The 24,065-nt window shown below is 40.8% G+C and overlaps 2 protein-coding genes across 5 annotated transcripts in view; one reads left to right on the forward strand and one right to left on the reverse strand.

Annotated features, from left to right (window-relative positions):
* Positions 1-50: 50 nt before the first annotated feature.
* Positions 51-14,108, reverse strand: IKZF5 (IKAROS family zinc finger 5). 2 transcript variants are annotated; one of them, XM_029245807.1, is made up of 5 exons: positions 13,988-14,108; positions 12,329-12,477; positions 5,267-5,439; positions 3,080-3,262; positions 51-2,472 (listed from the first exon to the last, which is right to left on the reverse strand). In XM_029245807.1, the coding sequence occupies exons 3-5, from the start codon at positions 5,397-5,399 to the stop codon at positions 1,529-1,531; spliced, it is 1,260 nt and encodes a 419-aa protein (XP_029101640.1). In that variant the 5' UTR covers positions 5,400-5,439; positions 12,329-12,477; positions 13,988-14,108; the 3' UTR covers positions 51-1,528. The 2 variants fall into 2 exon arrangements, with proteins under 2 accessions (XP_029101640.1, XP_029101641.1); XM_029245808.1 differs by lacking the exons at positions 5,267-5,439; positions 12,329-12,477; positions 13,988-14,108 and adding an exon at positions 3,988-5,250 and having other exon boundaries at positions 1,020-2,472.
* A 137-nt stretch (positions 14,109-14,245) lies between these two features.
* The window catches only part of ACADSB (acyl-CoA dehydrogenase short/branched chain), a 35,894-nt gene continuing 26,074 nt past the window's right edge, over positions 14,246-24,065 (forward strand). For all 3 annotated transcript variants that reach the window (XR_003790541.1, XM_029201049.1, XM_029201051.1), the window contains exon 1: positions 14,246-14,359. Coding sequence is in view for 2 of the 3 variants with exons in the window: in XM_029201049.1 (XP_029056882.1) it covers positions 14,318-14,359 (42 nt within the window). In the remaining variant the exon portion in view is untranslated. The remainder of the gene's footprint in view (positions 14,360-24,065) is intronic.

Raw genomic sequence — 24,065 nt, forward strand, 5'->3', positions numbered from 1 at the left:
TTGAACCAAATTAAAAATAAAAATTTTGCAAAGTACACAGAAACCAACAGTTAGTAACAATGTATTTTATTGTTTGACCAAGCTGTCCTCAGAGTACGCCAGTTATTACACAAAACAGCCTCCTAGTCAAAGTTAGTTACTGTGGATTTATACAGCAAGTTTTATTTTTGTAAACAAATTAAGTATCATGTTTAAATTCATTTTTATATCTATTTCCACACTTTTTTTATCCTCTTCTACTAATGATGATTCAATTCACAGTTTTATATAGTTTTCTTGCTGTACATTAAAGACTGGTAAAACTGCAAATAAGCATTACAACTTGAATTCACAGAAAATATCTTAAATGGCCAATTCTGAAGAGGAGTCCAGAATTCATTTTGGACATATGTTCTCATTTTTGTAAATATCACTTCACCATCACACTTTCCCATGTGTTTCTATACCTACCTTTTCTTGAAAATTATGGGGCAATATATGGATAGAAGGCAGGAAAAGGAAACTTCAGATTTTGGCGGGAAGGACCGCATTTCCTAGGAATAAGATGGATGACTTCCACTGTACCTCTTTGGTCATCAAAGGAATAGAAGGAATAACAGATTCTCAGTATCGTTATCAACCTCCCGTGTAACATCAGAATGAAGGTTCAAATGAACAGTTCAGATTAAAAGGAAAAAAGGCATCCTCATAGATAATCCTCTGATATTTCTAGCGTTCTCATGTATTTACCTGTAGTTTTTAAAATAAATTACAAGTATAATAAAAAGAATCCAATGGAAAATTGCTGTGTGTTTAAACTACAAGTTGAATAGGCAGGTATTTTAAATATTAAACTCCATTTTCAATTTAAAGTCTTAAGTTTCATTTCTTTTCAGAACTTTTACCTATTTTTATAACTTTAATTTTAAAAGAATTAAGTGTTTTATATTTTCCCTTATGGAAAAAAGAAAGATTTACTACACTGAAATTGCTTTACTATTATCAGTTGAAATTAAACTACTGATTCAACTAAGCTATGTTTACTAAATAGTTTTTAATTAATGGCAATTTTAAAGGCAATTCCTCCACTAAACATTGAAATAAATTGTAACAGATTTTGTAAGAGAAAGTAATTTACCATTTTGAAATTATGGCAGAAATAACATCTAGCTGCAGTGTAGATGTTGAAATCAAGGGTATCTATCAGCCTTGAAGTTTTTATGGACCATAAATGTGAGAAATTTAAATGACCACTTGTAAGATCATCATTGCACTCCAATTCTCAAATGTCTAAATGAAAGGAAAAAACAGACACCAACGTGTCCAACTGTTCTAATACATAAATGACCCTGATGAGGTTTTTATGGAAGGAAAAAAAAAGAAAAAAATTTTGTTTCCACTGTCAAATTTATACTCTGTATGTATAAGACTTTAAATTAGCAACACCTTAATAGGGACGACACCCCCCACTCCTCCCCTGCAGAAAACAACAGTAAACTACAAAACACAAAAAGGCAAACCAAGTAAAGCATAACGTGATTGTTTCCCATCAGTGTTGGTTATGTTGCCCTCTTGCAAAATGACAGGCAAAATCATACTTGTTTTTACATTTGCATCCACATATGTTACACTGAAAAGGATTTTCATACCCATGACATCCCATATGAATAGTGTAAAGGATATTGTCGGCAAAGTACATGTCACAGTGCTGGCAGTGGTGTAGAAGCTGAGGGTCCTGGACCGGCAGGGTCGGAGCTGGAGTGCTTGGCTGACTGTTTCCCATGCTGGGAGTACTCGTGTGAGCACTTGGTTCACTGCTCGGACCTGCCACCGGACTATAGTTCCTCTGACTATGTGATGGCCGAGCTTCAGGGCTAGTGGGAGAGGAGCTCTGAGGAATACTGGCTGACACGGCAGAAACTACTGCTTGAGCAGAGGGCTGCTGCATCATGAAAGGCTTCTCATCAGGGCAGGGAACTACATCAGGGGATGCGGGGTTTTGGTTTTCAGGTGGCAAACTGGACAACTGTCCTGCTAGAGTTGACAGCTGGTTTAAAGGGTTGTCAACCATGAGTTCTTGGGGGTCCCTTGGCAGGCCACCAGCTGGTGTGGGTTTTGCCATACTTTCATAGGAGTCAGTCTGGATATTCGGGATTTCATGGGTAAAGTCATTAAGGTAGTCTGGCTTCTGAACCACCATGGAAGGTGGGCTTAAGTTGATTAGTGCTCGTCTGCTATAGCCCAGATTGCTTGTTTTCTTCTGTAAAACCCCCCACATCTTCTTGCTGCTTAAGGAAGACCTAGTACCTTTAATTGGTACCATTTTATGCTTGCGCCTTCGATGATGGGACAGGTTACTTCGATCACTGCAGCGGAAGGAACACAATTCACATTTATATGGTTTTTCTCCTGTATGGGAACGCATATGGGCTTCCAGATGACGCTCATAAGCAGATGCAAATGGACATAAGTGACATCTATGAGGTTTCTCACCTGTTTAAAAAGAAAAATGGGGGAGAAACTGCAAGAGTAGCTCATTTATGAAAAGTTTCACATTTTGTCCATTCATTAGATTTAGAAATTGATCAAAAAATAAAATGCTTTTTCAGAATAACACATTTGCAAAAAAATTATTAAAATTTATTAATAAACCTGCATATAACAACCTTTATACTATACGGACTAGTGGAATGAATCCCTTTCACAGAAGGGATGGCTAAGGTGACATCTGAGGGTTAGCAGTGTAGCCTGCAACCGTACAGAAACCTTTTCCCTGGTCTGCAAAGGAAACGTACTTAGTAAGGATAAAGATAAAAACATTTTATCACTTCATGCTGTCTTCAGCATTAACCTGCCCAACCTGAGAAGCAGACAGATGCTGAGATTATTTAGATTCAGAAGGAAGATGGCTAAGGAAGGGGAAGCTGTACAAGGGGCCTCACTTCCTTGGATGCTGCGTGCTATTGCTGTGCAAAAATGGAGTCACTTCTCCATTTATTCAAACCTTACATCCACCTTCATTTTCAAACTATCACAACTATTTATATGATAGATCAACCTGCCCGTAAAGAAATGCCCTCTCCAGCCACTTCTCCGTTACCTGTGTGGATTCTAATGTGTTCAATGAGCCGTGCGGTGCCTTTGCTGGCATAGTTGCAGTACCGACACTTGAGCTTCCCATCAAAGGTCCTTTCAAACCCGTCTACTAACATTCCTGAGTTTTCATCCAGGGAAACTTCAACAGATGGGTGATCAAGTCCATTTTGATCACCATCTGTTCCAGCTATAAACAAATATAGCAAAAGAAATTATGCATCTCAGAATCAACTCAATTTAGCAATTTAGTGTGGAGTGGTAGAAAATCTTTCATAAATTGACAGTTTGCTTAGCACAAAAGTTAAATTCACAAAAATCACAGTCTTTCTGAACTGAGGTTAACTTTATACAAAAGCAGTATTCTATTGGGGGATTTCAAATTACTAACACATAAATTATATCAGTCCTCAACATACTTCTGAGTAAGGTAACAAGGTATGGTATTTATTTGACAGATAAGGAGACAGAGGGGGGTAAACAGTGATGGCAGTTACACATGTTTAAGATTCTAGCCACTTCTACAAATACAATGGGCAGTCATGATCATCTCCCCAAATCCTAATCTATTTAATCTAAAACAATTAATGTTGAGTTTTGCAGTTCCACTCAGCTTACACATATGTTCTAGATTTTGGGTTGCATTTAGGATCTTAAAATTCTAATTAAGCACATATAGGGAAATATTGTATGATACCTCTGAATGTTATGATCTGTAAGAATTTCAGAGTTAAGAGATGTTTGGCTGTTTGCTTTTAACCTAGTCAAACTACTTCTTTGTATAGATAAAGAAACTGAAGGGGCAAGTGCTCATAATCTGGAAAACCAACACACGGGGGACCACAACCCTGCTCTCTTGGATCTCAGTCCAAGAATTGTTCACTAAAGTATTAAGAGGGAAATGTTTGTTCCTACAGCTTCACGGGAAAAGCATTTCTACTCCATCTGCAGGAGGTAGCAGTGCAGGTGCAGACAATTCAAGCCCTTTGCTCTGTTTCCTCTATCCTTCACTAGGAGAAGAGAAGTGACTTTGCTAGTTGGTGCAAGTCCAACATCCAACAGGTCCGTTGCATTGGAGGGACAGCAAGGTTCAGTGTCCCCCCTTCTCCCATTGCTTTCCCAAGCCAGTAACTCCTGAAACAGAATATGTATACGAAATCACTTGGGGATCGTATTAAAATACAGCTTCTGGTTCAGGAGATTTGGGGTGGCACCTGACGTTTTGTACCTCTCACAAGCTCCCAGGTGATGCCCGGTCTCTGCTGTTGCTGGTCCCTGGATTACAAGGCCCTAGACCACCTAGGTCAAGGGTTAGCAAATTTTTCCTATAAAGGTCAGATAGCAAATACTTCAGGCTTTGTGGGCCACATGATCTCTATCCCAGCTACTCAACTCTGCTGTTGTAACTCAAAAACAGCTATAGAAAACAGGTAAACAAGCAAGCATGGCAATGTTTCAATAAGACTTTATTTATGGATGCTAAAGTTGGAATTTCATATAATTTTCACATCATGACATTATTTTTCTTTTGTTTCCCCCACACCCCAACCATTTAAAAATGTAGAAACCACTCTTAGCTTGCAGGTCGTGTAAAAACAGCAGTCCAGATGGGGCCCACTGCCTGTAGTTTGCTACCTCCTGAGCTAAGTTCACAAATAGATTCCAGTCTTCGTGTAGTAAGCAAACCAGACAGTCTATCTGTAGGTCAGGTAGAATAGGCTCAAGTAGGTCACTGCTTTCTCTACTCTGATTTCTCCTCCTAGGTGGGTATACATGGTTGGCCTTCTCTTCATTTTAAGAGAAGAAACAGAAACCCCTATTTTGTCTCAGGTCTAACCCAGATTTCCTAATGGCCAAACCCCTTGTGTAATGAAGCTGGACCCCCTTTTGGTTCCTTGTGTCTGCTGTTAGTTAACAGAACCGGGAGAATGGGAAGGGAATTTAGAACCCCTAACCTTCCCACAAGACCATAATGCATCTCTGGGCCACGGTAAGCCCTGCTGGAGCTTTACTTTCCCTCAGCAAAAACTTGACATGTTTAAAGAAGGGGAAAAAAACTGCCCCTATCTTTCTAGGAAAAAGGGAATGATTCACATTAGTGAACAGTAGTGGGCTTCATACTATGGGTAATGACACACAAACACTAATATATTTATAAAAAGTGAATTATTTAATAGTATTAAGATAAGTCTACCTCCCTGAAGAGCCTCTGCTTCTTTGTCCCCACTAACTGATCCAGAAATCATGTTGACATGATGGGTCTGCTGAGTCAGGTATTCCTGGAAATCTTTCACAAAGTCCAAAGGCTCTGGTTTCTTTTCACCCATCTTTGCTTTTGATTTTTTTTTAGTTTACAGTTCGTTATACCTACGGGGGAAAACAATGAAATAATTTTACGTTATTTAGGGAGATATAGTACGTATTAAAACAACAACAGTGACAAAGATTATTATGTGCCAGGCACTACAAAGCCACAGAGAACACAGTCCCCGCCTTTAAGTATCTTATAATCTTCCTGATGAACTAAAGAAACACAAAATGGTGAACAATTAATATATTTAATATTTAAATAAACTGGGATTCAAACTTAGTTTTTAGAGGATAGAAAGAAATTACAAGGAGAGGAAAAAAGAGAAAAATTCAGAAGAAATAAACAGGAATATCAGCAGGGATTATCAATGAATGAGACAGCAGAGAAACCAAGTGGCTCAATCGGGGCTGTGGCAGAGCATTTGTGGATGATGGACATGGAGCATACCTGCGTGTCCAATCCGGTCGCTACCAGCCACATGTAGCTACTGAGGGCTTAAATGTCGCTAATACAAATGACTTGAGTTTCTTATTTTATTAATTTAAAAGTGAAATAGCCACTCGTGGCTAGTGACTATCATATCGGACAGCAAGGGCTCTTAAAACATAGGGTTCACATGAATGAGTACTCTAGAAGTAGGTGATCTACAACAGGGGGTGGCAAACTTTCTGTAAAAGACCACACAGTAAATATTTTAGCCTTTGCAGGTCATGCGGTCTCAGCTGCAACCACCTAACTGTCATTATAGTTAAAAGCAGCCATAGACAATATGTAAAGGAATAAGTGTGACCGTGTTCCAATAAAGCTTTACAAAAACAGGAACAGAGCCAGGTTTGGCCTATGGGCTACAGTTTCCTGACCCCTGCCCTAGAAATCCAAATCACTACCTCTGCCACCACCCATCATCCTACTCATTCTGACAATAAGGAAAAAAAAAAAATTAAACAAAAATATCCCTGATGCTGATGTACAGAGAATAAGCCTCATGTCAGATTTTGTAGTCATAAACTAAACTGGTCCTCACATAGGTTTATAGCCCAAATTCGCAAATCAAATAACCAAAAAGTTTTCTAGTGAGAACAAGCTGAGGAAGTCTAGCACCTAGGAGACAACAGGTCTTTTTCTTCCAATAAAAATATATTTATGTAAATGTATATGGTCTTCTTAAATATGCCATATGCTAAAAATTTCTTTCCCTAAACCCAACTATTTAATGAGTAATTTACTGTCTAAAAAAGTTCTCATCTTTTTTTTTTTTTCCGGTACGTGGGCCTCTCACTGTTGTGGCCTCTCCCGTTGCGGAGCACAGGCTCGGGACGCACAGGCCCAGCGGCCATGGCTCACGGGCCCAGCCGCTCCGCAGCACGTGGGATCTTCCCGGACCGGGGCACGAACCTGTGTCCCCTGCATCGGCAGGCGGACTCTCAACCACTGCGCCACCAGGGAAGCCCAAGTTCTCATCTTTAATAGCCAGTAGCAGGCATTTAAAGCTAAAGATTAGTCACTTCTCTGTATATATGCTTAACCTTTTCTCAAAGCATAACATACACACAGAAAAGCACATCAATCCTAAAGGTAGAGCTCGGTGAATCATCACAAAATGAACACATCCCTAAAATCAGCACCAATGTCAAGAAACAGAAGGCTACCAGCATCCCAGGAGCCCCCCTGTGCACCCTTCCAGTACTAATCCCCCCCGTGCACCAGCAAGGGCTCCACAACCCTGACTTCTGAAATTGCTGGGCCACCAGGTATGCATATATTCAGCTTTAGATAATGCCAAATAGTTTTTCAAAGTGACTGTACCAATTTACACTCCCACCAGAGGGGGACAAGAGTTTTGTTGCTACACGTCCTCACCAACACTCAGGTATTTTTTTGCCTTTTTCATTTTAGCCACTCTGGTGGGTGTACAGTGGTATCGCACTGGTTTTAATTTGTATGGCTTGACAATTAATTAAGCTGTGTACTTCAATTACCCACTTAGATAACCTCTATTTCATACCCATTGAAGTATCTGTTCACGTTCATTTTTCTATTAGGTTGTCCATCTTTTTCTAAGTAATATGTAAGAGTTCATCAAATATTCTGGATATGGGTTCTTTATTAGATATGTATATGTTAAGTACTTCTCCCACTCTGTGGTTGCCTCCTTTTCATTTTAATGGTAATTTTTGATGAACAGACGTTCTTAATATAGTCCAATTTACCCATTTCCCCACCACCACCCTTTACAGTTAGTTGTTGGTGTCCTTGCCTATATTTTACATGCAGATGTTCTCCTGTATTTTCTTCTAAAAATTTTATTATTTTTTTTTACCTTTCATATTTTTATCTGGAATTGAGCTTTGTGTATGGTGAAGTAAGAATCAAAATATATTTTTTCCCCAATGAGATATCCAACTGTCCTAACAACATGCATTTAATAGAACAGCCTTTCTCCACTAGACTCTTTTATCACCTTCCTAATCAGGTGATCATATATGTGATTCTACTTCTGGATTCTCTGTTCTGTTCCACTGGTCTATTTTTGTCTATCCTCACACTAACACCACACAGTCTTAATAATAAAAACCTTAATATCTCAGTAATTTAAGTCCATCAGTTGTTTTTCTTCTTCAAGAATATTTGGACTACTCTGAGTCCTTTTCAGCCTAAGTTTTTTAGTGGCAAGAAATGTGGGGTTGTGGAAATGAGATAAAAGCACATTTTCTAATTAACAAAATCTTGAGCAACATTTTAAGAACTAAGACTTCTATTTTAATTGACTTAACTAGAAATCTACTGGAAACAGACTACCTTGACTGTGTTGCTACTATAGATCACTGAACTGTATAACAATTAGTTCCTTATTAGGAACTAGTAAGGAACACAGGACTAGTTTTGCTTTCCCTTGTTTACTGGCCCCAGACTGATATATTTTACTTTTGTATTTCTTGTCTTCCTCTCTTCTTATATTTAATTTGTTCTTTACTCTGAACAATTTAGCCAAATAAGAACCTGCAGGTGACCAAATTCTCACTTTTCTTGATGTAACACGTATGAATAGTTCCTTTCCTCCCTTCTTAGAAGATGCCTAAGGGTTTATTATTATTACTATCTCTTTTCACTGTTTTCTAGAAAGTTGAAGCTACTGAAAATCTGTCCTCTGCATCAACAGAATATTATGTTATTAGGTCAAACTTACTAGCTTAAAGACTCTGAACAGGGTCTTCTCTAGCCTTAGTTTCCTACTTCGTAAAATGAGATAATAATACCAATTTGCAGCGCTGTTTTAAGTTTTACAGATACGTGTAAAGTATCTTGCAAGATGTGTAGTTTATGGCATGTTCTCAGATGACAGTAGCTATTTCTGCAGCCAAAAATGGTTATACCTTGGATTAAGAAATTCCTCACTGTCCCAGATTCCAAGTGTCTTATGTTACCATTGTATATATCTCTTTTTTAGTTACAATGAAACAAACATGGTATGGTCCACCTCAGTCTCAATTATTCACATATGGCAATTTGCAATTTTCCAAATCAATTTACAATTTCCCAAACTCTTCTGATTTTACTCTTTAAATCACTTGCTTTAGTCTGGCTCTGCTTTCTCAATCTTAAGGATTACTGCTGGTTTCTGAACAAGTTTGTTTCAGTTGCTTCTTTTCCCATCTTACCTTGTTGACTTGAACTGCTCCTCTGTTTCCTAATCACTGATTAGTATTCGTTTTATGACTATACTTGATTCTGCTGATTATTTGTCCTTTAAAATTTGCCCTCTGGTTAGGGGGAAAAAAAGTGGGCCAGTCGGCTCCAATGAAAAAGATTACCAAGAATAAGGTTTGTGCCCCGGTCCGGGAAGATCCCACATGCCGCGGAGCGGCTGGGCCCGTGAGCCATGGCCGCTGAGCCTGCGCGTCTGGAGCCTGTGCTCCGCAACGGGAGAGGCCACAACACTGAGAGGCCCGCGTACTGGCGGGGGGTGGGGTGGGGATAAAATTAAAAAATAATCTATAATAAGATTATATCTCAACAAAACTGAAAAAGAAAACCCACACCTCAAAACATACAGGAATGGGGAGCAACGTAAAAGTATACATAAAAAGGTAAGAAATATAGCAGATAAAGATGAAGAATGAGTTCCGAAAAGACAGAGAAAATAAAGAAGAGAAATGCTTTTTTAAAAAATGGTCAAGAAATTTCCAGAATTAAAGATTCCTTTCAATTCAATCTGAAAGGGTTCATAGAGTGCAAAATAGATTATATAACAATAAATAACACTTAGACACATTATTGTGAAATTTTAAAATCTCAAGGTCAAAGAGAATAATATGAAACTTTCTAGTGAGGAAGAGCAGCCCACCCACATAAGAAAAACAATCAGATATTGAGTATCAAAGGCAACACTGGGTGCAAGGAAACAACAGAGCAATTTACTCCAACTTAGAATGTTTTTCACTTTCTCAAGCTGCTAAAGGCTAACTTCCAAAAATCTACATCACAATGGAGAAAATTTAGATGCATTCCCTTTAGAATCAAGAAGGCAAGCATGCTTGCATCACTACAGCTATTCAACAGTACTGCAGCAGGTAAAGACCCCACAATATAAAAAGGAAAAAAGTAATAAAAGGTGTAAGGACAGGGAGATACCTCTCCCTCCGCCCCCCCAAAAAAGAAAAGAATAAGATGTGGGAAGTTGTTTTTTAAATTGTAAAAGCTGTAAGGCCCTACAGATTGTCTGTGTTCTAATTATAAAACCTATAATTTAGAAAGAAATCCTGGTATTTCATTGCAACTTTGCATCACCTCTTGCCAATCAGTTCACATGAAAACTGATGTTGCCACTGGAAAATATCTGAACATACTCTGATAGGCTTCAATAAGCAAGATCAATCTTACCAAATCCTGATTAGAAAGCATAACACTGCTAAGGTACATGTGATAATGCAGAAAAAAAAGGCACAGGACTGCCATTAAGAAGAAAATGATATTTTTATACATGCATCTCAAGTTTTAAGAACTCAAATAAGCCTAATCACAGAGAACGACTGGCATATTTTGACAGTCTTGGCTATTATCACATTGTCACATTATAAGTTTCACTGTGTTCCCCGCCAAAAATTGCATGCCGATTTTCAATCAAAATGCATGATGGACTTAAAAAAAACAACAATAAAGCATGCCAATGAAAAAAGGGAAGATACACTGTAAACTTGAGAGAAACTCTATTCTTAAGAATTTTAAATATACTGATATGGTTTATAGTTGTAGACATTCTGCAATGATTTAAAATTTGTCTTTCCATCCCTAAGCATTTTTGTGCCCACTTGACCTACATCACCTCCCCGCCATGCAGCATTACAGGCGCTTGCAGAGCTCAAGTCTGCAGAAGAGATGAGTATGCATGAAAGATGCCTAAATCCGGATGGACTCTATGGTTCAAACCCCAGCTTTCTCCATCTCAAGTCAGTATTTCTAAGCACAATAAATAGAAAAAGAATACTTCTGAAACTACAGAAGACTTCTTGATATCAAAAAAAAAAAAGTTTTGTATCCAAACCATCTTCCTGTCTTTAATAAAGTAATCCAGTCTTAGGACCAAATGTTTAATCTAAGAACTCCATAAATTAACTAGTATCTAGAGATGCATCTAAGACAGTGATAAATTTTAAAACCTTTGTGAATGTAACATAAAAATCTACGTTAGGAATCAGCAAACTATAATGCTCTCATTCCCATACTTTATGATTATCATTTCTTATGATACAGCAAAATTTCTGAGTCCTCCCTGTGATCCCTCTGATTAAAGTTAAGTTGGTATGGTATTCCATGGGGTACAGATACATGTCTATGAAGAAACTGGCTAGAATGCACCTAAATTATTTTTATGCCAATAGCTCTCCCAAACTATCCATTCAAAACTCACAAATAAGGTTCTTAGAAAACAACCAGAGACTACCCATGCTAGTGAAGAAAGAAGCATTTGAGAAATAAGCTTTGATATCCCCAAAGAACAAAGAATACAAAAACGTCTTCATCTTTAAGCAGGTAACAAACTATTCTTGACCTTCGTTGGGTTCTGATATTCAAGTCCTCTGATCTTCAGTTTCATAAAAGGCAAGTTGTCCATCAATACACACACAACCAACTCCTCTTAAGCAGGAGCAAACAATGTAAAACAGAGGCATCATGATGCAAATTAGAAGACAACCACAACTATGAAATAGAGGTGATATAAGAACCAGAAAGGGCTCTTTAACCTACCCTCCTCCCAAACTCTAGATTTTGAGAACATGATTAGGCAATAGTAGGATCTATTTTATTCATCTACCATTTCTGGTAGGGTTATTTAACATAAGGTAACTAACAACTAACTTCCTTATACAGTAACTTAATTTGGGGTTTAGGCAGGCCTATACACATTAAGTGACTGCAATTCTATTGAATGTGTTTGCTTTTTTTTTTTTTTTTTTTGCAGTACGCGGGACTCTCAGTGTTGTGGCCTCTCCTGTTGCGGAGCACAGGCTCCGGACGCGCAGGCTCAGCGGCCATGGCTCACGGGCCCAGCCGCTCCACCGCACGTGGGATCTTCCCGGACCGGGGCACGAACCCGTGTCCCCTGCATCGGCAGGCGGACTCTCAACCATGTGCCACCAGGGAAGCCCCTGAATGTGTTTACTTTTATAGCTTAATAATTATGGTCACTGAAAGATTTACTCTGCCATAGAATACATATCAATGGAGAAGTCTAACAAATGAGGTTTCGTTTGTACAGAGAATAACATGGACTTCAAAAAGAATTAGAACACATTTCCTCTGATTACATAACCATCAAAAAAACAATTCTCTGAAGGCAAAAAGGGACATTATGAGGTGCTGAGAAATCAGAAAACATAATATAAAAGCAAAACTTAAATAAATACAAGCTGGGAAAAATAAAAAAGAGGAGTTACACAATCTAACCTTTTCACCCCAAATCAGTTCCTCCTTTTTCTTGCCACTCCAACATGGATGAAATGTAGAGTAATCGAAATTTACTCTGGAGATACACCAAAGGACTCCAAAAGGCCATGGAGGGAATTTCAACTAAAATTGAAAAGCCATACAGAGGTCTGCAAAGAAAAATACACCACAAATCAAAACCTTTGTGACAAAAAATTAGGATCTACGGGTTTAATAAGCTAACAAAATAACTTGTGCCAATTTTACCACTACCAGAAAAGAAAACTAAGCTAACAGACAAACAACAAAGCAGCAGGTTCACTTCAGCAAAAGCTCCAAGTAATCACCAAAGAGTAACATGCATCAGTGCGACTATCGTTTTTTTTTCCACTGGTGGATTTCATTTTTTGGCAAAAATGTTACTGTCTTTCCAAATTAAGTTATTAACTTCATTTGTTCGTAGTACACTTCTAAGAGGCTCAGGGGCTCAGGCTTAGTACTGTTGAACAGTTACAACTGCATAAAAACAAGGTACTAGCCTAGCCCCACACGGAAACATTTGTGAGAAAAGGTTTAGAAAAGAAAACCCACCAGGCACGCCCAATAACAGCACATCTGATTCCCATCTTTATTATCCTCTCTATCGCAACTCAAAACACTTAGGGTTTTCTTGGGAAACACTTGGGACCCCTGGGGGCAAAAAACACAAAACGTCTCAATTCGCTGCAACAAACTCCCAAACTTGTATTAACCTGTAGCTGTGTTGAATGCACAACATAAATCAAAATTAAACAGGATTTGTAAAACTGTTAGTCCAGACGTTTAAAAAGTTGTTCTAAGGAAGTTGTGTTTCTTCCAAACTGAAGTTCTGTAGAGCTCACAATTTAAAACGGCTTTACTTCTCCCACTTGTCACTCCTCTTCGGGCCTAAACAGCACACTAAGGGGACACTAAATGGGCCACGTGGTTAGTGGCAGCTGGAACCGGTTTAACTTCTATTTAGATTCAATTTACCCAGCACTTACTAGATGCATGGCTTGACTACTCGCACGCCGGACAGTTTATTAAAAGACAAATCCTGAACGAACTTCAACAGTTCTTCGCTGAAAAATCCTCCCCAAACCTCACATCTCCCCAAAATTAGAGTGCACAAGCAGTAGAAACGGATCTAGGAAGGACCACCGTCAGATAAAAGACGGAGGCTCTAAAAAGTCCTCCCAACGAGCAGCCCGGAACTGGCGTCGGGGCGGCATCCTCACCAGGATTCGGAACACCTAGGAGACCCGCACCTCGGCTGATCCCCTGGCCCCGGGACCCGGTGAAGACGCAAACCTCGGGGCGCCCCACCACGACCACCTGTCAGAGCGAGAGACAGCTCCCTACCCAGGAGCCGCCAAGCCCCTGCCAGACGGCGACGCCACCGCAGGGACCGCTCGCTTCCTCGGGGCTCCCGCGGCCAGACACCGCACCCTCCGCGCTCGGGCCAGGAAGGTCCTGGATCGTGACCCCAGCCGAACAACCGACCACGCCCGCCCCTTCCCTGAGGCTGAGTTCAGGGCGGAGTCAGCCCCTCGCGAACACCCTGCTCTCTCCTCCCGCCGCTCCTTCTTAACCGCTCTCCTCTTTAACCGCTCTCCTCAGCCGTGTCACCGCCGTCCGAGCCGGTAACCAGCTACTTACCTCCTGACAGCCGCACCGAGTAACCCCTACCGCCTTGTTCAACGCCGCTGCTGTCGCCGTCGCCCCCGCCGTCTTCGTCACCGCCGCCATGTTTGTTGTGTCTCCTGTTCCCTTACCGCCCCACGGCCTTTCCTAACTCTCGCGTGAGCAGGGCGAAAGCGGAGAGGGAGCTGTTTGTCTATCTCGGCTTTCCGTAAGGGCTAGGGGGCGGGACAAGGGAGTTTGTGGGCGGGGCTCTGGCTCCACCCGCCCCCAGGCATTGGTGTGCGGCCCGGAGGCCCGCCAGAGCCGCTTCCCGGGATACTTGACGGCGCTTGTCCTGGGGCGCAGATGGAGGGAGCCACGGTTCGGCTGCTGCGCGGCGGCGCGCTGGTAAGTGCGCTCGCAGCGGGCGTCTTGGGGGCCCCGAATGACCTTGGCCCCGGCAGCGGGGTCTTCCCCTGACGGGACTGGGGCGCCCGGTCCACGTCCCGGGCCCGCGCTTCCCTCCCTCCGCCGGGTCTCTCTCAGAACCCTCACCGCGGGCCGGCCACGACCCCGACCTCTCTCCAGGCCTCTAGCCGAGCCGGCCTCAGTTTCTGTAAGGAGGGCTGGGAGTGGCAGCTGGTGAGAAGGGGGCTAGGGGCTGGTCTAGAAGCTTCTTTGACGGAGCAATCACCTTGCATGGAGTCGGAGAGACACAGCTGCAAGATATCTTTTGCAGGCCATTGGGTCCTGAAAACTACCGAGTCTTGAATCTTTCGAGGCATTTTGTAGAGATGTCATTTCTCTGATGTCGCTTTTCCCCAATGATTACATTTCCTATTTGTCTTGATTCCTTTTTTCCTAAGTGCTAGACCAGGGTTTCTCAACTTTGGCACTGTTGACGTTTGAGGCCAAATAATTCTCAATTGTGGGAGGCTGTCCTGTGCACTGTAGGATGTTTAGCACCCCGGAGTTGTGACAACCAAAGGCAAAATTGCCCCTGATTGAGTACCGCTGGTGTAGACCTGTACTATTGTGTGCTCCAGAAGGGTGGGAAGAAGGGACCATTCTCCTTACAACCTGGTAAAAAACTCTCAACCTATTTGCTATACCCAGTTTGTTGACTATACGAATCGATCTTCAAGATTCCAACAGGAGCGGTTGAGATTCTGAGGTGCTGTTTGCCAAAGAGTCTTACAAGCTAAATGGTCAGTAGCTTGCAGAAGGAACTCAAAAGCACAGCTACCACTTAGACCCATTTCAAAAGTTCACCTGTGATGTAATGAGGCCCTCAGCTAGGGCGATACCACTGACGGTTAGCGAGGAAGATACATTAATAGACTTGAGAAGAGCTGATAATTATCTTGAGATGGAGGAATTAGATGGACTCCACATTTTCTAAATGGAGTGGCTTAGTGGTGGGAAAAGATTGGGATGTCTGGAGGAAACGTAGTTTAGGGGGAACAGAAGGAAAATTAATTAATTCTCTTTTAGACTTTAAAAAGTGTCAGTAAAATGTACCCCTGGAGAGTTTTGGAAGCTGGACAGGAGGAGGATCTGGAGACCAGCAGAAAAATAAGAGCTAGAGAAGTAGGAGACAGGCAAAGCCACAGATGAGGGATGGGGCGTCTGAGGGAATGGAAGCACAGGAGGGTACAAGTCAGCCTTGGGAGTACATTACAGACCATTCTGGGTAAATGGTGAAGAAAGGCAAAGCAAAAGGAGAATAAATGTAGGATATCAGAGGAGGCTTTGTGACAAACATGCTTTATTCAGAATTGGAGCAAAAGAAGTAGAGGGATATTTCAGTCCTTTCTTAAGAGCAAAAGTACAAGCAGAGTTTGTGCCATGTAAAGGAAACAACCCAAGGAAAGCAGAGGCAAGTGTTTTTTGAGAAGTTCAAAATACAGCCCCCTAACCCAGGGTCAATTTATGGAGATACGGATTGAAAATTGAGGCAGCACATGAACTTGGTCCATTGAACCATGAAGAACTGCTTGAGGTTCTGGTGCTCCCTTGACTCGGTTTGGTGTTCACCTGGGGGCACTGGAATATGCCACACCTGGTCTGGAGCTCAGGTGTCCTTACTTCTATCTTAACTGTTCTTTCTGCTACCAGCCTGGTTTCCCTGAAAAGGAGGGTGGGTCAAAGAAATTCCCAGTACCTGGTAAGGTATTGGACCCAAGTTAATTGCACAATTTTTAAAAAAAAGTTCATTAATAATCCCACCTTTTAAGATTCCTCTGGAAATAAAGGGAAGTTAGTCTCTGGTTTCGTTTTTGTACACTGGTAGTTTGGGAAAGAGAACTTGCTGACTTGGCTAAGGTCACACGGAAGGCAAACAGGTCTCCTTTATGCTGGTTCCTGGCACTGTACCCTGTCTTAGTTTATTTAGCCCACTCCCGAGGCAGTCTACTCTTCTTCTAGAAGGTGGTGATACTGTTAGGAACTACTAGGGGCTGGAATGAGGAGCCTGAGACTGATGGAAGGGAAAGGTTACCTGTTTAGTAGTTTTCGAGAACACCTGAGAACAGAAGCTACTGTTTCGGGAGGAAGCAAGCAGGGATTAGAGAGATTCTGGTGCCAAAGTTTTGGCTTGGGCATATGAAAACAGAAACGATCAAACTCTTTTTTTTGGTTGCGGGGGGGTGGGTGGGCTGTGTTGGGTCTTCATTGCTGCACGCGGGCTTTCTCTAGTTGCAGCGAGCGGGGGCTACTTTTGGTTGTGGTGCATGATCTTATTGCGGTGACTTCTCTTTTGCAGAGCACGGGATCTAGGCACGCGGGCTTCAGTAGTTGTGGCTCGCGGGCTCTAGAGCGCAGGCTCAGTAGTTGTGGCTCGTGGGCTGTAGAGCGCAGGCTCAGTAGTTGTGGTGCACAGGCTTAGTTGCTCCACGTCATATGGGATCTTTCTGGACCAGGGCTTGAACCCGTGTCCCCTGCATTGGTAGGCGGATTCTTAACCACTGCACCACCAGGGAAGTCCCAGGATCAACTTTTAAAATCTAAAGTCAGGTATGCAGTACTTAAGTCAGATCTTAAAATGGACATCCCAGGTTTAGTCAGAATTCAGTAAAGTGTTGCTTAGTAGAAGACTGGAAGTCCTTGAACTATTAGGGCATAGAGAAATAAGTATTGTGTAATTTACTGAACAAAAGAACATATAAACCCTGAAGGATAAAACAGCATTAATAAGTATAGGGGAGGAAAACTGTTCCCCTTTTCCCTTCTAGGTTCTTTAGCTGGTCTGATAATTAAATTGGCATGACAGATTAACAGGAGAAAAACAAATTTTGTACTTAAAGGAGCCCATAAAAAATATGAGACTCAAAGAAGTGACCAAAACCTGCAGCTTTTATGCTCCTTAGACAAAGAAACATTTCTTTCGGTACATTTGTGAAGAATTGACAAGAAAAAGAGGTTTGGGCTTGGGGTAGCTAATTATTGAGGAAGTAACAAGCTTTGTTCATACAGCCTCCTCTGCCCTCAGTTCCCTGTCCTGATGAGGATGCCCTCTACCCTCCTGGTGCAGGGAGAGTACCTTTCACAGGAGAGATTATTTCCTGTTTTCAGGGGGGACAGAGGAGGTCAGTATCCTTCTTGCACTGCTATTTCTTAAGTATCTTTAATTCAAAATGATCAGTGTGGGGACTTTCCTGATGGCGCAGTGTTTTAAGAATCCGCCTGCCAATGCAGGGGACTCGGGTTCGAGCCCTGGTCCAGGAAGATCCCACGTGCCACGGAGCAGCTAAGCTGTGCGCCACAACTACTGAGCCTGCGCTCTGGAGCCTACACACCACAGCTACCAAAGCCTGCGTGCCTAGAGCCTGTGCTCTGCAACAAGAGAAGCCACCACAATGAGAAGCCCTCACACGGCAATGAAGAGTAGCCCCCGCCCGCTGCAACTAGAGAGAAAGCCCGCTCACAGCAACGAAGACCCAACGCAGCCAAAAATAAATAAATAATTAATTATTTTTAAAACACGATCAGTGTGCCAAAGTGGCATATTTAGGGGTGGCATATTCTGCTCCCCTTTATAAGCAAATCCTCATCACACCTCCTCCTCATCATTCTTGGCTATAAGGGAAATTTGCCTCGGTGTGACTCTGCCTGCCTCAGCACCTAAGGCAGGAGGAGAAGGTGTGTCCAGTGTAGTTCTGACATCTACTGACTACACAGTGAGCCACAGCTGTCAGACCTAAATCCTGTTTTAAATACTGGCCTACTGCAGAACTGTTTATATGCAGTGTTAACCCTTACATCCACGGAGTGCAAAAGCATCAGAAAATCACTGTTCTCATTTTGCTTAGGTTAATTACCCTAAAGCGGTAACAAGCGATGAGCATAATTAAGCACATTGGTGTTTAATCTCGTATTTATTATATAAAAACTTCACATGAAGGACCTTCTTTCTACTACTACTTCCTTTTTGGAATACCTCCTAAATATATGTCTTTTAAACAACCAGTACACAGTATTTGGCATAAGAAATGAAATGTTTATTCATTAATTCTTCTAAATCATTGATATAATTCTCATAAGCCATACCAATTCCTATAATTTTAAAGCTACAACATTTGGTTTCTCTAATTTTAAAGGAATTTAATTTACTTTTTTGGGTGTGGGGGAGGAGTGATACAATTCTTTAAAAGTATTTATTTTCAGTAGATAATTGTAGAATCTCATGCAGTTATAAGACCTAATACAAAGAGATCCTGCACACCCTTTATCCAATTTGCCCCAAAGGTAACATCGTACAAAACTATAGTACAGTATCACAACCAGGAAATTGACATTGATGCAGACCATCAATCTTTTTCAGGTATCTCCAGTTTTACACATAAATTTGTACACTTCTGTGCAGTTTTATCACATGTATGCACCACCACAGTCAAACTACAGGACAGTTCCGTCAGCACAAGGAGCCCTTGTTTTACCCTTTTTTTTTTTTTTTTTTTTTTTTGCTGTACGCGGGCCTCTCACTGTTGTGGCCTCTCCCGTATGTGGAGTGCAGGCTCAGCAGCTATGGCTCAGGGGCCCAGCTTCTCTGCGGCATGTGGGATCCTCCCGGACCGGGGCACGAACCCGTGCCCCCTGCATCGGCAGGTGGACTCTCAACCACTGCACCACCAGGGAAGCCCTGTTTTACCCTTTTATAACTACACAACATCCCTACTCCGCCACCCCACCTGTTTATAACCCTTGATAACCACTGATCTGTTCCCCACCTGTATAATGGTATCATTTCAAGGTTATTAGGTAAATGGAATCATGTATTTGTAACCTTTTGGAATTGGCTTTTTACATTCAACATAATTATTATGACATTCAAACAAGTTGTTGCCTGAATCATACTTGGTTCCTTTTTATTGCTGAGTAGTATTCCATTGTAAAGGAGGAAAAAACCTCTTGGGTTTAGCGTGTGGAGCCTGCAAATTAAACTGACAGAAGACAGATTAACCTGAGGAAAAGGTTTACTTGATATGCATAGGGAAGCCAACAAAAGAAGTAGCTTCATTAAATAAAGTTAAAGGTTTATATACTTAGTAGGGAAATGGGAGGGGGGAGAAATTGATTCTATGGGAAAAACAAATAGAGTTCTTTAGGAAAGACCAAACAGATTTTTGAACAGATATGAGGTAAGAAAGATGATAACAGTGTTTAAGTATGAGTGGTCTTTTCCATAAAGTCCCCCAGGAGGGGATTTACAGTAGCCTCATTTCCCAGTGTTGCTTCTTTTAGTCAGATAAGAAGACTTTTTTCTGCATCTGTTGAATCTCAAATGTCTTCGGCTTGGAATAATCTTTATTGGAATCTGAGGTTCCACGTGGGTCCCCATACCATGATAGGGACATGCCACAGTTGCTTAACCATTCACCTATTGAAAGACATCCAGATTGTTTCCAGTTTTTGACTATTGTGAATAAAGCTGCTATGAACATTTGAGTGCAGGTTTTTATTTGAACTTAAGCTTTCGTTTCTCTAGGATAATACCCAGGAGTACAATTACTGGGTCATATGATAACTGCATTTTTATAGGAAACCACGAAACTGTTTTCCAACATGACCCCCTACCATTTTACATTCCTATCAGCAGTGTATGAGAGATCCAGTTTCTCCTCATCCTTGCCAGCAGTTGGCATTGTCGGTAATTTTTTTATTTTAGCCATTCTGATAGGCGTGTAATTGTATCTCACTGTGTTAATTTAATTTTAAAATATTCTTTAGTTTCCACCAACTTGGAGAACGGTTATTTGAGCTACAAGATCCTTCTTTGAGTATCTTACTGTTAAAACAACAAAATTCAGCCGAATAAATTTTAAAGATTTTATTGGCTTTATTCAACAGTTCATGAATTGGGCAGCATTCCGTCTAGTAAACAGAAGGAAGCTCCAAAGAGCTATACAAAATAAAAGACTTATAGGCAGGAGGGGGTGGGACTAGAAAGTTGCTAGCAGGGAGATGATTGGGACAAAGTCACCTTCCTTTAGGGGACAGCAGGGTCTGTCAAGCAGATGACCTCACTAGTGCTGACCAGGTAATTCCAGATTGACTGGTCTAAGATTCCACTCCTGGGAAGAGTTGAAACTAATTAATTTAGGTGTTAAGTCTGGTTTGGTGATGTGGGCTTAGCACAGGTGATTCCATTTGGGGCCTGTTGTCTTTTTTTTTTAACATTTCACATTTAATTATAACGTAATATTATTTTACCTTTCCTTGATCTGTAAAGTTGCTTCATTGCAAGAGGACATTAAAAAATACCATCAAAATGTGCTTACCAAGAGTGAGCACTCTAATTATCTAGCTCTGGAATCATATGAGCTTTTTGGACTTATTAAGTCAAAAAGGACTTAGAAGAAAAATTTTGTTCATGCATCTGTTATCTTTAGCCTATATAAAAACTCAGATTAAATGTAAAAATAGAATGCATAAAATTCTAAAAATAAACATGGGTAAATCCCTTTATTAGAGTAAGGAAGGTCATCCTAATTTAAAGCTGGAAGGCATCAATCAAAGAAAGGTTGATAATTTTGACAACAGAAACATCAAAACCTTTTGCGTGTCAAAACAAAAAAACTATGCGCAAAATTAAAAGACAGATGACAAAGTGGTTGAAAAAAATGTGCAGCTCCTCTGTCAACTTAAAGAAAAATGCACAACATGAGAGTTGTGAGATCAGGGACTTACTGATGACTAAACCTGGGAGATAGCCTCTCAGTGAGTAGCTCAAACCAAACTGCTCCAAAAAGGTAGGGGAGGAGCCACCATATATACGAAGGTTTCGGCAGGGAAAGACATGCAGTCAAGCATACATCTTGATAAAAGACTAATACTAATCACAAGGAACAAATACTTCAAGTTAATGATTTTAGTGTTTTTTTTTTATGCACAGGAAGAATCTGGGGTCATTGAAATTCTTCCTGAGATAATATATCCATCTAGGGACCCTTTTGTAGAAAGCACAGAGTGCTTCATTGAGCCTGCAGGTTTTTAAAAAAGTCTGAATTACGTTTAGGGTACACTGTTGGTGGGAGACTATAGTGGGTTGCGACTTTACCCTCGTGTAACTGGATGATGAGGGAAGCTCTGTGTTTTGCTCACACCTGTCACCAAAGAGCTGATTTCCTTAATTTATATTGAGCTCTTAGAAATCAATAGAAAAAAAAAGAAAAACTGAATAGGAAAATGAGCACAGGACATGAGTAAACAAAAACAGAATTAGAAATGTTCTTAAATGTATGAAAAGGGGTGCAAACTCGTAAATGAAAGACAGCTATAAGAACACTTCGTGATACAATGTTTTTTTACCTATGAGATGGATGCAGAAATAAAAAAACTGGCCTACAAGCTGTTTTGGCAAGATTCTAGGGAAACAGGCACCATTATATATTTGCTAGTGGGCGTGAGAATGGTTTAACTTTTACGGAGGACAATTAGAGAAAATTTGTCAGTATTTTGAATTTATTTTTAACATTGACAGAGATTTCCCTCTTCTAGCTTGTGCTACAGATGTGAAATAATGTACGTCAAAAGTTATTCATTGCAGCATTTTTTTTTAGAAACTTTACTTTGCAGCATGTAATTAGATTCATAGGCAGTTGCATAAATACAAATAGTAGAGAGAGGTCCCCCCGTCCACTCAGATTCTCCCGTGGTTCTATCTCAGTAGTACAGTTATTGAAGCCAGGAAATTGATATTATTGTAATGCCAAGGAAAGGATAGCCCAACAGAGTGGCATGAAAATTACTCTAAACCCAAAACATTTGACCGTTCAGCAGCCACAAGAAAGAAACATTATCTAAATTTAAACAAAGCCTCCTGAAAGTACATCTGTAGATATAAAGAAACTGTCTTTTCTCCTATAAATCCATTTATTGTCAGTCATTTCCTACCCCCCCCCCCACCAAACCTCTACCATTAGAACCTAAGGCAGTAGAGAAGTTTTCTTCCCAAGAAATGTGTACATATAGTTCTGTGGTACTTTATCACTTGTAGATTTGTGTAACCAAGTCCACAGTCAAGATACAGATAGACATTCACAACAAAGAGCTCCCTTGTTACAGCATTACTTATAATAACAAAGGGAATTCTGTTACGTGTTAGAAACATCTCCAGAATATATTGCTACATGGGGAAATAAATAAATAAATAGATAGATAAATAGGCCAGAATATGGTACATAGCATGCTCTCTTAGAAGGACCAGGAGGAAAATAAGCAACTATATTTCTACTTGCTTATGTTTGTATATGAAGAATACCAGAAGGATACATAAGGATCTCCCCTATCCCCTATGGAGGATGTTGAAAGTGGGCTGGATGGGAAATAGGGCAACAGCTTTTTTGAACATAGTTACCTGTTCAAACCAAAAAAACCAAAAAAAAAGCAACAGCTTTTTTGAACATAGTTACCTGTTCAAACAACTGGGGGCATGGTGAAGGGGGAGCAGGGAAGGTGCAGTTGTGGATCATTTGTTCAACAAGCGAATAATTTGGCTTTTGAAAGTTATAAGGGGGTGACATGAGTCAAGCATGTAAACACAGATTCCAGCTCATGCTACATATGAGAGTCACCTGTCAACTGAAAAAGTGCACAACCTAAAAGATGAGAATTCTGTTTTATTCAGCGGACATTCTGAAGACTTCAAGCTGGGGAGACAGCCTCTCATCACTCTGAGGGACTGCTCCAAAGAGGTAAGGGAGGGGCCCAGATATATAGGGGTTTTTGCACCAAAGACCGGGTGGTAGGAACATCAAAAGATTGCTGATAATTAAAAGAAAACCAGACATCTCAAGTTAATGAATTTAGCACTTTTCTGTGTGTGGGAAGATGCAAGAGTTTTGGGCACACTGAAATCATTCTTTTGATATGCACCTAAGCTATCTGGGGCCAGTACCCTGTGCTGTCTCCTCCTGAGTTTCCTCAGGGCTCACCAATGGAGTGGCTGTAATGTGATGGCTTGATGGCTGCAACATCCTTTGTTTACTGATTTGGCAGGCAACCATTTTTTTTTTCCACTCACACACCTCAGGGAGCATTTTAGAAATGCAGAAGCCGAGGCTTCATCCTAAGTCTGTTAGATCGGAGTCCAAATTGGTGGGGCTGAAATCTTTTAGTCTAAGCACCCCCAGGTGATCTGGGTATGTAGCCAAGAGTGGCAACCCCTGATTTAAATCTCAGGGGGACTTGTTTCAAAGACACTAATAGAGTCATTGGTAAAAGTTCCCAGGATAAACTAGTTTCTTTAGTTTAATTATGTATAATTATATTTTGCAGTTAGGTTCTTAAGAAGTCCATAAAATTGTTCTGTAGTGTGATGCTGAACATATTATTTAAGACCTATATCTAGCATTTTTAAAAACAAGCCTACTTTGAAAGCCCGAAGAATACGTGGTTCAGGTATTCATTTTAAAACATCTTAACATCAAAATTTTTATTATTAAATATTTCTAATAACACAGGTAAGTGTGAGAAATAGTACAACTGGCACCCATTTCCACACAAGCTGCTTTTGCTGTCCTTTTTTTTTTTTTTTTTTAAGAAATAAGAGAATTCCGACATAAACCCTTCACTTCCACCCTCTCCACAGAAGTAACTTGTAACCGGGGCCCAG

Source organism: Monodon monoceros, unplaced genomic scaffold (genome assembly GCF_005190385.1).
Source record: "Monodon monoceros isolate NGI ecotype Baffin Bay Population unplaced genomic scaffold, NGI_Narwhal_1 Super_Scaffold_4, whole genome shotgun sequence".
In the NCBI taxonomy this organism is placed as follows: Eukaryota; Metazoa; Chordata; class Mammalia; order Artiodactyla; family Monodontidae; genus Monodon; species Monodon monoceros.